This window comes from Pleurodeles waltl, chromosome 5 (genome assembly GCF_031143425.1).
Source record: "Pleurodeles waltl isolate 20211129_DDA chromosome 5, aPleWal1.hap1.20221129, whole genome shotgun sequence".
NCBI classification, from domain to species: domain Eukaryota; kingdom Metazoa; phylum Chordata; class Amphibia; order Caudata; family Salamandridae; genus Pleurodeles; species Pleurodeles waltl.
This window is the reverse complement of record NC_090444.1, coordinates 48,637,313-48,653,757: the sequence shown is the minus strand read 5'-3', so window position 1 is coordinate 48,653,757 and position 16,445 is coordinate 48,637,313. Positions and strand designations below refer to the sequence as shown.

Genomic DNA, 16,445 nt, shown 5'->3' with positions numbered 1-16,445 from the left:
CGGGATGCAGGGTGCTAGTGCTCACAGTCCAAAGACACTACAATCTAGGTACACATATCAAGAAGGTCTGCGGACGTGGAGTTAGGAATAGTACATTGTAAACGAAGGGTTAATGAACCTATGCAAATGTATATTGTCGACCTGAGATGCACCTCCATACAACCCAGGGAAGGGTCATGCATGGCACTGTGACAGCTATGTGGAGGGAACTGTCATTCATAGCCAGTGTGAGTCCTGTACCAACATGAATAAAAAGGGTGAAAGCCAGAGCAGGACAAGCAATTAGGGAGATATCCATGTGATAATATGGAGACATAGAGAAATGCACATCTAATTAAAGGGACAGACAGACAGGGTGGATGGATGGATGGATGGTTGCAAGGAAGGGTGGATGGAGGGATGGATAGATGGATGGACAGATGATATTAACAGTCAAATAAACAGGTAGATGTTTACACTGCACATGCAGATACATAAGTCAAGAGAACAAGGAATGGATGTTCAGTATAAAGCAGAGGACTCATTTTTACAATTTCCACCCTCCAGTCCTAGATTGCAGAGTTACACTGCCCCACAAGGGGGGGTATATTTCCCTCGCAGTACCTCTGGCCCTGTTTTCCCACAAGCCTCTGGTTGTGAAACATGCTCTTATGAACAGGCTTGGAATGAGTTCAAGGTGTGTTTGTTTTTCAGTCCCCGGCCCTTGCCCTTCCCTCCTCTGCTGTCCTCCAAACCTGCGACAGCAGACTGCTGCCAGACAGACAGACAGACCCTGACAGCACCATGCAGGCATCCGTGGGGTGCTTGGTTCCACTGACCCTCCTCATCCTCTGCCATGTGGGGCCCTCGGACCTTTCCAAAGGTAAGCCTAAGGGGCCTCATCAGGGGACACAAATGAAGCACATTCGGAAGTCAGGATATTGTCACCTAAAGTACATTCGTACTGAGTTCTTAGGTCTGGTTGTATCAGAGCTTTAGCGTCCCAGATTGCAAATCTGTTGTCACTGAAAACAAGGGCACGTGCAGCCTTGAGGAACTCGAATGGAACGCAGCTGATGTTGGTCCTCATTGGTCCACTGCGATCCGGCTCTCTGATTGGTGGGATTAGACGCAGCATATGCATATATAATAATAACAAAGGGTTTCCATTTAGGCACTTCACATATCACAATCTGTTTTATGACCTCTTCATAAAATTGTTTTTAAAGCTGGAAAGAGGCACGACACTGACTATCTACAGCTTGCCTCTGGGAATGGTGCATTTGCATGTCATCGGTTCGCTTTCTTCTTTGAGTTACACCCCACCCTGGGACTGGCATTCGAGTGATGCTGATGTGATCGCCGGATACACTAGGTATGCAAAGTGAATTATATTGAGCACACAAAACAAGAAGCAATATTGGTAGTGTCAATGAATAATGATCGTTGTCTTTAGAATTTGTAATGATAAATGTTAATAAATCTCACTTAGTTTCCTTAAAGGATAATTCGTATGTGATTATTTTCACTTTTGTGCGAAATTCTTTAAGGATTTGTTTTATATAAACAACTACGACATTCTCACTGAAAAAATAAGAACTATTGATGATAAAGTTTGTAGCACTGTAATTTGAGAAATGCAATGACGCGCATCATCCTTTGTGTCTCACAAAGACACAAGTTAAGCTCTTTAGAGGGACTCCACCTCTGTGCTTGGATACTATGTGATGCATGACACCAACAATAATTCTAGATCAAAGATTAGACTCGCGTCATTTCGGATCAGGGTAAACCTATATCACCAACCGTTACCATATAAGATCTGACAGATGATTTGACAAATTCAAGGTTTCTCTTCTCAGGGGATCTCTGAAAGGAGAAGAAGCAGGCCTTTTGTCATACCTAAAGAATGGAAATTTATCTGAAGTGTCTAAACCTAAAAGTGACAAATAATCTCTGGTGTTAACTTGACTGTGCCCTTACACCAAATCAATATCCACAAGAGAAGGAACGCCAGCTGAACCAAATCCTTCAAGTAACATCGTCCTAATCCCTCATGACAAAAATAATGAGAAGTTAATTGCAGTAATCCCAGGAGTTGCCTACAGAAACAGTTTTATTCTTCTTGGATTAACTTCATGTCTACTGCACCTGAAAGGCCAGCACTATATCTATCAACAGAATTAAAGAAGTTTGAAGCCATCTAGGTTCATGACATTGAGCCAGATTTGCAGTATTTCGTGCTACTTATGCTTGAAAAACTAAAGGAATTCTGTCTTGGTTGTCCTGAGCTCTGGGTAGTCGCTGAAGTCCAGAGGAGGTGGTGTTTGAGGCGTTGGATGTCTGGAGCAAAGGAGACTTTCAGAAAGGGTTATGCATCATCAGCACACTGGTGAATCTTGGTGCTGTTATCTGTGAGTGGGGCCCAAGCAGCTCCATGTAGAGGTTGAAGATATCAGGAGACAGTATTGAACCCTGGGGGACTGATGGTAGGAATGTTTTGGCACGTGAAGGTGCCCACTTAAACAAACTGATGTTGACTTGAAATGTTAGAGGAGGATCAGTGATGGACATTGCTGGTAAATCCCTTTGAAGACTCTGGGGCATACTTGAAGGTTGCATAATCAGCTGTGTCTAAGCAGCTAAGAGGTCCAGCACTATCAGGAGACAAGGTCATCTTTATCTGTGGTCAAAACAGCATAGACTACGATGCGTAAGGTAGCAGTCCTCACTCCATTATGCAGTGTAAACTGAAGCTACAATGGCAGTTGCAAAGGATACGTTTAACAATGATTTGAGTTGAGCGCAGACAACTTTTTCAATGGCCTGGCCAGTGAAGAAAATGTGATGGGCTGATAGTAGGAAAGGTCATCAGGGTATAATTTAAGTTTCACTAGTTGGGTCAGGGAGGGGATTGCTTCTTTCTTTTCTGCCATCAAGCATTTTTTTGTCAACAAGCTATTTAGGTTAGTAGGGTGCTGAAGGTTTTGATTTGAACTTGTGTGTTTTCTTTGAACCATCGATGTTGGCATAGCTTTCCAAAACAGAGCTGAAGTCATTTAGAAGGGTGTTTGCATCGGATGTGGAGTGTGCATGTGGAATTAAATTAACCTTCTACTTACCAATGACATATGAAGAATTGTGGACAATGCAATACCCAATCAACATTTCAAACCTGGAGACGCTATGGATCCAAAAATAAGGAAATCAAAGAGAGCGGGCCCAGATTAGTGTTTTTTGGCCTTTGACGGGCTGCAGACAGTTTTACCCCAGCCCAGGCTTTACCCAGACATGTCCCGCATAGCTGTAATGTCTAAATAGGCAATAGCCATCAGGTGGACAAAGTCAGTGAGAACAGTGGGCTGTGAGTGTGTCCTGACCAGCTGTAGTGTCTGTCGGAAGCGCTCCTGGTGTGTGTTGGGTATCTTAGGTACTTACACTTTATACCAGGTATCCACTATTAGTGTAATGTAGTCAGTGTCTAGAAACCAGGCTCTCTAGAGGTGGCTGTGAATGAGCGGCCAAAGCTTATCTAGGAGACATGCAAAGCTCATGCAATACCACTATAGTCACACAGTACTCACATACATGAAAGAAACCACACAGTGTTACAAAAATAAAGGTACTTTATTTTAGTAACACAATACCAAAATTACTAAAAAGGCAATACTTCCTTAGGAGGTAAGTAAACACACTAAATATGTACACTAGTAATCAGAAATAGGCATAGAAAAGGATGGAAAACAGTGCAAATGCAATTAGACAATAGTTACCATAGGGGGAGCCCAAAACATATACTAGGAAAATAGAATGTGAATGCAGGACCCCCACCTAGAGAAGTGGAATGAGAAGAGGGGAGCTAGGGGTACTAGGAAACCCCAAAGGTAAGTACCACAGTGCTCCCTAGCGACCAGGAGGAAAGGAGTAAGTTGCAGGATTTTCCCCAAACTACCCAGGAAGAGGAAAAAGAAGAACATGCAACACCCAGACAAGACTGCAAGAAACCAGACCTGTGGAAAAAGGGGACCAAGTCCCCAAGTCACAGAAGAGTCCAGTGGAGGCAGGAGCCACTACCCACCAGTCTTAGGATTGCAAAAGTTGGTCGACAATGATGGGAAGAAGGTCAGCACTGCGGCTCTGGAGTTGATTAGGAGTTCCTGGAGGATGCAGATGATGTCCCATGCTGGAAGAAAGATTGCAGTCGAGATCTGGTGCAAGGAGTCCATCAACAATCCTTGGCAAAAGGCAAATGTTGCGGTTGGCAGAAAGTGGAGCTGCTGCGGACCAGCACGGCCCAGGAGGGGAGTCACAGAGGACTCTCAGCATTACAGAGAGTCCACAGAAGCAGAGGCAGCACACACAGGAGTCCCACAGGATGGGGACACAGAAGATGGAACCAATCCAGCACTACTGTAGAAGGGTCCCACGCAGCAGGCGAACCACGCAGAGGGCTGTGAATTGCATAAAGGAGTGCTTGGGGCTGAACTACATGTACACTGAATATCCCTTGGAGCAGATGCCAACAAGCCTTGGTAGTCGCAAGAGTTGCAGTGCACCGGGGATTCTGTACTGCCTGGGAAGGCAAAGGCTTACCTCCACCAAAGTTAGACAGTTGGCAGAGAGGACCAAGCAGACTACTTCCGACCAGGATCCATGCAGCTCTGGAGGAGAGGAGATCCATGCAACCGGTCGTTGTAGTGACACAGTAAAAATACAATGACACACACAAACAAACAGACCAAAAGTAGGGGTAACCATGCTAGAAAGAGGCTACTTTTTCACATAACCCCTCCTCCCCAAACGAAGGACAATAAGGCTAACCTTGGTCAGTTGAGACTTTATTGTCTAAGTAGTGATAAATGGAGAGTAGATCTGCAATAGAGAGGTTACTCCCTTTATCATCCACTGTATGGTTACTTCTATGTGGGGATGTAACCCACCTTTGGACATTTTTACCTAACCAACAGGGTGAGTGTAAATTCTCAGAGTTCCTATTAGTATGTTTTCAAATTGGGCAGTGGGATTTGTCCACTGTGCCTATGTCAAATGCAGTAAATGCTAGACAGGGATGCTGTCTCAATAAAGCTATAGCTGGGCAAAAAGTTTGTCCATATGGCTGTCAGAGAGAACAGAGTTGCTGTTTCTCTTGAGTTGGAGTAGGGCAGGGCTGTTGCCCTATAAGCTCCACAATAGGACAGGGCTGTTGTCCTAAGTGTTTGAAGGCAGTGCAGGGCTGCTGCACTAAAGTTTCTCTGGGAGGGCTGAAGGGATGCTCCATATTTACTAAAATTGTGCAATTTTGGACATCTAGATTAGTAGTTCCACAGAGAGGTACTTTTACCTCTGGAAGTCCAGCTGTGGTAGCTGATGGCTCCTTTGGTACAGGTTCCACCCCAGGAGAGGTTTCTCCCACCACAGGAATGGTATCCTTAGTGGCAGATACTTTGATATCCTTTTGACCTGTTGGTGGAGAGGGATCCTGAGATTTTAGGCTTTTCTCTCCTTTGCTTTTTCATTTCACCAGAAATGAGAGGAAGCAATTCCTCAGGGATGCCCAGCATGGATGCATGGGTACTAAACTCTACCTCTGCCCAACCTGAGGCCTCTAGGTCATTCCCTAAGAGACAATCTACAGATTAGCTAGGTGATACCACCACCTGCTTAGGGCCAGTAACTCCAACCCGACTAAGTTGAACTACAGCTAAGGGGAGAGACTGAGTGGAGTTATTGACATCAGTAACTTGGTTCTTCTGTCCAAGGAGGTGTTGTGTAGGTGACACCAAGTTTTCAGTCACCAAAGTGATAATGGCACCTTTAGGCTTGGGCCTCAACACCATTTATAAAGATTGACTGCCTGTACTTATCCATAATAAGGGAAAAGCAGCCAAGGCGGCAAGGCCAATGCCACCAGGTGTGACAGAAGCTGCCTTCGGACTGTCTACCCCAGTTTCTATTATGGTCCCAAAATTGAACCCAGCTACACCTTTAGTTTGACTGTTGCCAGTAGTCCCACCACTATTACCAGTACTGCTAGGGGCAGTAGAGTCTGATGTCTTGGTGGTGGTAGGCTCAGGTGCTTTACCTGTGCAGGACGTATCCCCTAGCCAATAGCCTTTACCTCTGCACACATTGCACCAATCGCTTTTTCTGATTGTGAGAAAAGTGAGATGAAGATGAAGAAGTATTATTCCCCACCCACAGAGGAGTGTTTTGGACCTGAAGAAGGATCTTTGAGTTTACTTTTATCCCCATGCTTGTCCTGAGATTTTTCACCATCTTTCTTTTTGCTGTCTTTGTCACCCCCTGTATGAACGTTTCTGTTCACCCTTATTCTGACCCATTTGTCTGCCTTCTTTCCCAATTCTTGGGGAGAAGTCAGATCTGAGTCCACAAGATACTGATGCAACAAGTCAGACACACAGTTCTTTAAAATATGCTCTCTCAGAATCAAGTTATATGTGCTTTCACAATCAGTCACCTTACTGCCAGTTAACCAGCCTTCTAGGGCCTTCACAGAACAGTCTTCAAAGTCTGTCCAGTCCTGCAATTACTCTTTTCTGGTCTCTCTGAACTTAAGTCTGCACTGTTCAGTTCAGTCTTTAAGCCCAGATCATCTAAGAGTGCACTTTTAAGAATTTGGTAATTATCTGCATCATCCTTTCTGACAATAAGAAGTCTGTCACTCCCCTTACCAGAGAAGGATAGCCAAAGGATAGCCGCCCACTGTACATGAGGGACCCTCTGGGCATCCAGCAAACCACTTGCAGATGTCATCAGCATCCTTGTAAGGGGAGACAACTTTGTGCAGATTCCTAGAGTCAAATGAAGGTTCCCTGACATTTGAATTTCTGTAACTGCTGCTGCCACCATGAGGAACTTACCCCAACCCCTGCCCTTCCTTTTCCACAGCCAGGGTTTCCCCGTCTACGCCAGCTGTTGCTGCATTAGCCTCAGTCTGGTCTCCACTAACCTCAGCTTTGGGACTGGTCCTCAGGGTTAGATGTGTGGGATGCTTCTGAAACAGAGATAACATGGGAATGTGCAGAAGTAGCTCTATCACTGACAGTGGACACTCTAGTGACCTGGCCTCTAGGGGTGAAGGGAGCCCTAATAGTGTGTGAACCCTTCCCACTACCAGTTGTACTAAGGGGCTTGTTAACAGATACATCTGTGGAAGTACCCTCCACAGGATTGACAGTGTGCTCCTCTGAGCCTTCCTGGGTGGAAACATCCTCTACCTCTTCCCCTGTCTGATCTGGACCAGTGCTGAGTCCCTGGTCATCTTGGAGGAGAAGATTTAAGAGGAACTGCTTATTGGGGTTCTTCCCAATCCCTACACTACTTTCAATACAGAGACCCCTCAAACTTTTAAAGTTAAGATTCTCATATGTTGTTTTCACAACTCTAGGTGTAGCTTCTACAGAAGACATATTGAAAGAGAAAAAGTTTAGGAAAGTGAGTAAAAAGTTAGAAGAATAACAGAGCTAACTTTTTAGAGAAAAGATGAAAACTTTAAAGAACTTTGTAAAAACTTTTGCAAAGTTTAAAAAACTTTTTAGAAACTTAGAAAACGACTTCTAGGTATGTATTATATATGCTCTAAGTATTGTAGCAAGCTTTCCTTTTGAAAAGCACCAGTAACAAAGCGGTAAAGCAATTGCAAGTACTTATCCCACCGCTGCTCCACCAATGTAGAAGGCTGGTCTGGTTTGTAGTGGGTACCTTGGGTACTTACACCTTATACCAGGACCAGTTATCCCTTATTAGTGAAATTTAGTAGTGTTCTAGCAGCTTAGGCTGATAGAGGTAGCTATAGCAGAGCAGCTTAGTCTGAACTAGGAGACATGTAAAGCTCCTGCAATATCACTTATAGTTACACAGTACTTATACACAAGTAAAGACAATACTCAGTGTTACCAAAAATAAAGGTATTTATTTGGGTGGCACAGTACCAAAAATATCTTAGAGACAATACTTCTTCTGGAGGTAAGTATTATACACAAAAAATACACTAGACACCAAAATAAGGCAAGTAATTAGACTTAGGATAGTGCAAACAAAAGGAAATGATATAGAATGTAATGGGAGAAAATAGGTCTAGGGGCAACACAAACCATATACTAAGAAAGTGGAATGCGAATCACAAATTCCCCCTAGACAAGGGAAGTGTGTGCAGAATCGCTGGAAGAGTAAGAATACAGTAACGGTAAGTAAATTACCCCACCTCAGAGATCAGAAAAGCGGGAGTAAAGTACTGCAAGTTTCCTTAGGCCACACTACACCTTGTGATTGGAATTATTGCAATAACAAACCAAGTCTGCAAACAACAACTGCTGGATTCCTGGTCCTGAAGACCTGCAAAAGAAGGGGACCAAGTCTAGAAGTCGAAAGAAGTTCCAGGAAGGGCAGGGGCCCTGCCAACCCAGAAGAGGGTGCAAAAGAAGAGTCCCCGGTTGGATAAAGAGAGCAGGAATGCACCCTAGGAAGATGCCAGCGTGTTCCTGCATGATGCAATGGATGTTCTACGACGGGAAGATGGATGCAGATGTGATTTTGTGTTGGAAGTCTCCAACAAACCTTGGTTACGACAAAGTTGCATTTTGCCTCAAAATAGTGCTGGCTGGACCCAGGAGGGACCTGGGGGCCTCAACACTGTGTGAGGAGGAAGAGGGGGCTTTCAGCACTTTAGAGAGCCGTCAGGATACTAGAAAGCACCCACGGGAGTCCTAGGACATGGGGACAGAGGAAGTGCAAAACGCAGTTGATGCAGCACTGCAAAGAAGGGTCCCACGCCGCCGGAGTTCAACTCAGTGAGCTGAGCGTCGCAGGATATAGTGCTGGGGACCTGGGCCAGGCTGTGCATGAAGGAATTTTGCAAATAGTGCACAGAGGCCTCAGGAGGTGAAGAAGACGCATTGCACAGGGGTACTGTTGCTCTCAGGGAAGGCAAGGCCCTACCTCCTCCAAATTGCGTCAGCAGGACCTAAGGACAGTCTGTGTCGATGGGGTCCACCCTCTGTGTTCCAAGGAGCAGGCTCGTTGCTGTGAGAGGAGTCCAGGAGAACTGTTCGTCGACTTAGAAGGTGCCTGCATGAGCAGGGGAGTGACTCCGTCACCCCACGGGAGATTTCTTCGGCCCTTCTGGTGCAGGATGAAGACAGGCATTCCTCTGAGTGTGCACACCATGGAAACTGTTGCAGTCGCTGGCTGGAGCTGAAGTTGCAGAAGAAAAGTATCCCTTGTGGATACTTTGTTGCTGTTACAGAGGTTCCTGGAGCAGGCTGCGGTTGATCTGAGGTCAGAGGAAGAAATAGTAGTTGCAGAAGATTCCTGCTGGAAACTTGCAAGTAGAATCTGAAGAGAACCCGCAGGAGGGGGATTGGCTACCTCATCAGGTAAGGACCTATCAGGAGGGGTCTCTGATGTCACCTGCTGGCACTGGCCACTCAGAACCCTCCAGAGTGCCCCACACCTTGCAAAGCAAGATGGCTGAAGTCTGGGACGCACTGGAGAGGCTCTGGGCACCATCCTGAGGGTGGTGATGAACAGGGGAGTGGTCACTCCCCTTTCCTTTGTCCAGTTTCGCACCAGAGCAAGGGGACAAGGGGTCCCTGAACCGGTGTAGAGTGACTTATGCAAGGAGGGCACCATCTGTGCCCTTCAAAGAATTTCCAGAGGCTGGGGGAGGCTACTCCTCCCAGCCTGTAACACCTATTTCCAAAGGGAGAGGGTGGAACACCTGCTCCCAAAGGAAATGCTTTGTTCTGCCTTCCTGGGACTGAGCTGCTCAGACCCCAGGAGGGCAGAACCCTGTCTGTGAGGTGTCAGCAGCTGTAGCTTCAGTGCAAGCCTCAGAGAGCTTGCTTGGCAGTACTGGGGGTCCATGGTGGAGCCCCCAGGATTCATGGAATTGGCTCCCCAATGCCAGATTTGGAATGGGGAGACAATTCCATGATCTTAGACACCTTCCATGGCCATATTCAGAGTTACCATTGTGAAGCTACATATAGGTATTGACCTATATGTAGTGCACGCTTGTAATGATGTCCCCGCTCTCACAAAGTCCCGGGAAATGGCCCTGAACTATGTGGAGGCACCTCTGCTAGTGCAAGGGTGCCCTTACACTTAGTAACTTTGCACCTAATCTTCAGCAAGTGAAGGTTAGAAATATAGGTGACTTATAAGTTACTTAAATGCAGTGAAAATGGCTGTGAAATAGAGTGTGCACTATTTCACGCAGGCTGAAATGGCAGGCCTGTGGAAGAGTTTTTCTGAGCTCCCTAAGGGTGGCTAAAGGAATGCTGCAGCCCATAAGGATCTCCTGGAACCCCAATTCCCTGGGCACCTAGGTACCAAATACTAGGGACTCATAAGGGGGTCCAGTTTGCCAATTGAAATTGGTAAATGAAGTCACTAGCCTATAGTCACAAACTTAAAAGCAGAGAGAGCATAAGCACTGAGGTTCTGGTTATCAGAGCCTCGGTGACACAGTTAAGCACTACTGACAACACACACAGTAGGCCACAAACTATGAGCACTGGGGTCCTAGGTATCAGGATTCCAGTGAGACAGGCAAAACATACTGACATATAGGTTTTTATCTATGAGCACTGGGGTCCTGGCTAGCAGGATACCAGTGACACAGTAAAAACACACTGACACACACTCACAAACAGGCCAAAAGTGGGGATAACTATGTTAGAAAGAGGCTACATTCTCACATTACCCCCCTCTCGCAAAGGAAATCCTTTGTTCTGCCTTCCTGGGCTTGAGCTGTTCAAGCAGCAGGAGGGCATAAACCTGTCTGAGTGGTGGCAGCAGCTTGGGCTGCTGAACAACCCCAGAACGCTGGTAGGAGCAATGCTCGGGGTCCTCTCAGGAGCCCCCAGAGTGCATGGAATCTTACTTCCAATACTGGCAACAGTATTGGGTTATGATTCTGACATGTTTGATACCAAACATGCCTAGGTTTGGAGTTACCATTATGTAGCTGAACATAGGTAGTGACCTATGTACAGTACAAGCATAAAATGGCGTCCCCGCACTCACAAAGTCCAGGAAAATGGAACTGGAGTTTGTGGGGGCACCTCTGCTAGTGCATGGGTGCCCAAACACACAGGAACTTGCACCCTGTCCTCTTGGCGAGGATGGTCTGCCATAGAGGTGACTTACAGTGACCTGGTGCAGTGACCCGTAGTGAAAAGGGTGCCTGCACCCTTTCATGCAGGCTGCAGTGGCAGGCCTGCAGAAAGTTTTTTATGGGCTACACATGGATGGCATAATACATGCTGCACCCGCTGGGGATCCCCTGGTATCCGAATGCCTTGCAACCTTGGTACCACATACTGGGGACTTACACGGGGGCACCAGCTTGCCAAATGTGGGGTGTTAAAACCAATGTTAGAAGGGAGAGAGCATAGCCATTGGGATCCTGATTAGCAGGATCCCAGTGAACACAGTCAAACACACTGACAACAGGCCAAAAATGGGGGTAAACATGGCAACACAAATGGGAACATTCCTACAGAGTTGGACTGCCTAAATAAGCAATAACTATCTGATGGCCAAACTGTGTTTGAATATTGGGCTCTTGGAGATGTAGTCCCTCCCAGCAGTTTTTTCAAAAAGGAAGTGCAGATAGGGCACAATTTTTCTACTTGTGCTACTGCTTACCTTTAAAATAGGTGTACCACGCGCAATCAGGAAAAGTGCTCCCTTCTACAGAGAATGCACAGCCTTAAGGCATCCACAAACTTGTGCTGCCCTGAGGGCAGCGTATTGAAGTTTCACTGTGCAGGTGGCAATCCAGGGATTAGAAATCACTTTGCAGATGGGTGCAGTGAGTGACTGACCCTGACTTCATAGGGTTGTCTAGGGGGTGCATGGGACCCCCTTTCCCACCTCCAGAAGGCTGCCATCAGGGGACACACTGACTTTTTCGTGGCACACTTTCAGTGCACCTTCTGACACCTTCTTTGGCATTCTGCCCAGATCCAGAATACGGCTTGGGTGTAGAGACCACATTCCCATTCAAATGAGGGAATGCCCTCTTGAGACAGCGCTGGTGCTACAAGTGCGCCAGCACTCTCATTATTACAGAAGGTGCCACACAAGCGTTTGTGGCCTCTTCTGTAATACCAAAGTGCCTCAGGGGCACCCACAGGGCACTTTCTGTAATACGGCCCCTGATGTACTTTCTATGCAATTATTTACCTTTTAATTTCCCTGGAAATACAAAACATCTGAAAGAATGATACCTTGCAAGCAGCACTGCACTTACCTATAGTTAGTGGAATACCAATTACAGGATACTTAACTCATACACAGTGATTACTATTAAATGTTTGAAGACTGCAGTTGTGATTTACCACCAATGTTGCCATGCTTTCATATGTTTCCAATGTTTTTGACAGTATGTAGATTACAAGAGAGGTTACTTCATGGTTTGTGGGACTTATGCTCTTGCATTTCCACATTGTAGTGAAGCCCGGAGAGTGTCCTTTCCAGTATATGTCCTGTGATTATCCCCCGCCGTACATGCATACATGCAATGAGGACAGCGACTGCTCAGGCTCACAGAAGTGCTGCATCAACTTTTGTCATCGGGAATGCAGGGATGCCATGCCAGGTAACCACTTGATACAATGTATTGGGTTCCAGTTTAACTCTATGTGGTTGTCAGGCAGATCACAGAAGATCCTGAGATCGGAGGCGATTGATTATCATAGGCATAGACATAGGTGAGTGATGCTCTCTGCATACCCTGTGATCTGTCCATCGCCTTCCTGCCTAGCGCTATTCTTGTTTGTGTTTCTTACATTGATCTCAAATAACAAGAACATAATGAGTCCTGCACTTAGGTCCATCCATAACTATTGCAGCTAAACCCACATTGTTTGCTAGATATAACACTATTTACTAACTTAGTTTGTGTCTTGCCTGCACCACACCAGTTCTTTCTGTGAAGAATACCCTGATTCAACTCTAGAGTCACCCTTGACAAGTGAAGTCCCAGCACCCTTTTTTTGCATCTCTTCCAGATTTCAGCTCCTCAACTTTACAAGGTAACTGTGCATCTACTGCTGGACTCTTCCGTTCCTTTTCCTTTCCAGAACAGACATCTTTAACCTCTTTCAAAACTTTATATTAGGTGTGTGATGCAATCTGTGTCCCTCTGTCTTGCTGCTGCTCTAAACAGGCACAATGTTTGTTGAGCCTTGTATTGATCATATTAAGTCTGTGCATTCTGCAGGTTTGTGAGAGGCGCTGTCACCCATTTACACAGAGCTCCACCAGCAAAACCACAAGTTGGCTTACACTCACCAAGTTGATTACATTTCCAGGGAAGTGCTGCCCAATGCATACTTTCAATAACTAATATTCACTTACAATATGAAGTATGGATAAATAAATGTAGTAAATTTGAAGAGCATGTGATGTTACTCGAAGGGGTATCATACTGCTAAAGATCAGGCAAAGAGACAGTCATCCAGATGAGAAAATAAAATAAAACAGGTAGGATTTAAGTTTTTTTCTGGAAGGCCCGGTGGGAGGTTAGAAAGCCCAATTTAGATGGCAGGTTAGGTGTGCCCCAATGTTTAGCCTAAAGGGGGGAAAATGACCGGCCACCTATACATACACTACTAACATGAGGTAAGATTAGCCAAACAGCATTTCGAACAACGGAGTTGAAAATTGTTTCTCAAATATTGTTTCTGGTCTGCCTGATGGCCTACTAGGCTAAGCAGAGAGATTTAAAGATGGAGCATCAGTCTTTGGGAGCTAGTATACTATCTTAAGGTAACTCGATGAGTGAGATTGAGGAGGCAGAGCTAAAATGAGCTCATAGGCAGCATCTTGAATTACCAGAGACGGCTGCCTGATGTAGGTTAGGAATCCAAAATGAGGTAAATTGCCATAGTCAAGCCTAGAGAGAATCATGGCTTCAATTGTGTTTTTGTGCTGGTAGAATGAGGGAGGAGAGGAACAATTTTATGGAACATGCCATAACAAAAAAGCATTAAGAGGCTACTAGTGCTACTTGTACTGAGAATGAGAGGGACGTATCCAAAAGAAAACTAAGGTTCTCTACGTAAGATTCAGGAGTTGATGGAGGTCCAGCTTTCTAGCATCCCCAAGAAGATGGCCACAAGGGAGTTGGTTACTCAAGACAAGTACTGATTTAGTATCACTATTGAGTTTTAGGAACTTTTTATTAATCCATGCTGTCTCAGCGGTCATGCATGAATAGAATCTTTCCTCTGTGACGATTAGGTTGATAAGATTGAAAGTCACAGTGATTAGGGTGTCATCTGCAGCGGTCATGTGATTGAACCTGAAATACTGCATTAAGGGTGTGAGTGAAATCAAGTAAGTATTGAAGAAAGTAGGGCTGAAGAAGGAGTCCTGAAGAACTTTATATGCAACCAGAAGACAAGAAAAACAGAAGGGGGTAGCTGGATAGCTTAAGTTGTACACAACAAAAACAAATGGAGACATTCCAAGGTCTATTGTTAGATATCAATAGGTTAAAGGCACTTGATCAGGATTCCATATGAAATGTTATTTATACTACTAGGTCTAGAAAGATAAGAGTGCCACTGCCCTTATTCCCATGTCTAATAAGAAACTGGTAGCATGACAGTTTCAGTTCCAGGAGATAGCAGAAATCCAGACTGAGATGTATCTAAAAAACTATGGGCCTGATTTACAGTTTGGAGGACGGGTTATTCCGTCAAAACATGATGGATATCCCGTCCGCCGTGCTGCGACCTCTATAGGCTATTATGAGATCGTAATACAGTACAGCGGACAGGATATCCGTCACCTTTGCGACAGAGTAACACCCTCCGAAAAACTCTAAATCAGGCCCTAAGTGTTTCAAAGAAAGTAGTCATTTGGTGATTTACTTTCTTCAGATTTTAGCAAGAGAGAGGAAGGAGATCAATCAGGTGGAAATAATTACATCATGAAGGATAAGCAGTGAGGTTCTTCAGTAACAGAGTGCCTACAGCTTTCTTTGTCAGATCTTGGAGACAATGGTATGAGTAAGTAAGAGGTTACTAACATCCATTAACAATGGGCAAACAACATCTGTTGCTGTGACTAAATTGTGACAGGGATCAAGAGAAGAACCTGATTTTTTAGAAATAACAGCAAACTCAAAAGTCTCAATCAAGATGGGATGAAGAATGCAAGGGTGGAAGACGGTGAAAATCTTGGAAAAGCACCAGAACAGCCTCTGATGGAAAAGGGGGATTGTTGACGAATGCAGAGCATAATTCTTGCAACGCAGGAATCAAATTATTGCAGGCAGAGGGGCTACAATATTCTTCAAAAACACAGGTTTCTTGAGATGAATTGCTGTCAGCAGCTACTCTGGTTTCATGGAAGGACATGTGAGTTGACTTGACAGGGCATTTTCAGGCAACAACAACATTTAAAGAACACTTTGTCTGTCGACATAGACCTGCATCAAAGGTCATCAGCTGTAGAAACTGTAACTTATGACTCAGCATTCCTAGCACTGCCCTTGCCACCCCTGATAACACTGAGCATGAAGACAGCGAAATACAAAAAGAAACTTTAAATTCTTGCCATTCCTTAGCAGCAAACAAGAGGCTGCTGTGCGGTTTGGGAAAGGGGACAAGTGGTCTTGTATGTGCCACAATGTTGACAAGTAAGTTGTCATGCATCATCTATCTGGTCTCTACCAATGAAGGATAAGCAGCTAAGTGGTGCAGTGTGCTCTTTGTGGCAGAAGAGGTAAGCTGAAAATCACAATCATGCCTGGTCCGAGGCTCATTTTCTGTTACAGAGTCTAAATCCTCGAGCAAACTATGGGGAATATTTATGAGCAACGGTGGTGCAAACCTTACACTCATACCTGCAGCACGCAGAAAAAGATGGAAAAGTCTCCATTGATTGTTTTTGTGAAGGAAGGTTCCTCTTCCTGCACAAACACAATCTACCATGCAACACAAACACCCGTGCACCATGGTGTAAGGGTGCCTGTGTTGGCACTAGGGTGCCAACATGGCACCAGCGCAGGGGGCAAGGATAGGAATGTGCTGTATTGCTTAAATACGGAGCATTCCTGCCCTTTCTCTTGGATGCTGGACAGTGCAGCATGGTGACTTGCTGCACTGCCCTGTGTCAAAAGCCTATAAATATAGGCCTAAATCTTGCTCAAGGCCTTATAGGTGAGAATGGGCAAGTAATGCATTGTTTTCTTTTATCAAAATACAACACAACAAAGTCATCACTCCTCTGCCAACTAGAGCCTGGTCACCTCTATTCACCCAACTATCATTGCATGCGTCACCGAGAAATATCACACCTACACAGTTATTTACTATTATTTTGTGTGGGTGCTGGTGTGCTGCAAAGCATTGTGTTGATTTATGTACCAATAAAAAGGAACCCTGCAAAAGCCCATGCAGCCCTAATGTAATAACAGAAGTTCT

At 45.2% G+C, this 16,445-nt stretch overlaps 1 protein-coding gene across 1 annotated transcript in view; it reads left to right on the top strand.

The window, feature by feature from the left end:
- The first annotated feature begins 732 nt into the window (after positions 1–732).
- LOC138297202 (uncharacterized) overlaps positions 733–16,445 on the top strand; it is a 153,397-nt gene continuing 137,684 nt past the window's right edge. The window contains exons 1-2 of the mRNA XM_069236689.1: positions 733–862; positions 12,461–12,607. Coding sequence (XP_069092790.1) covers positions 784–862; positions 12,461–12,607 — 226 coding nt within the window. The 5' untranslated portion in view covers positions 733–783. The remainder of the gene's footprint in view (positions 863–12,460; positions 12,608–16,445) is intronic.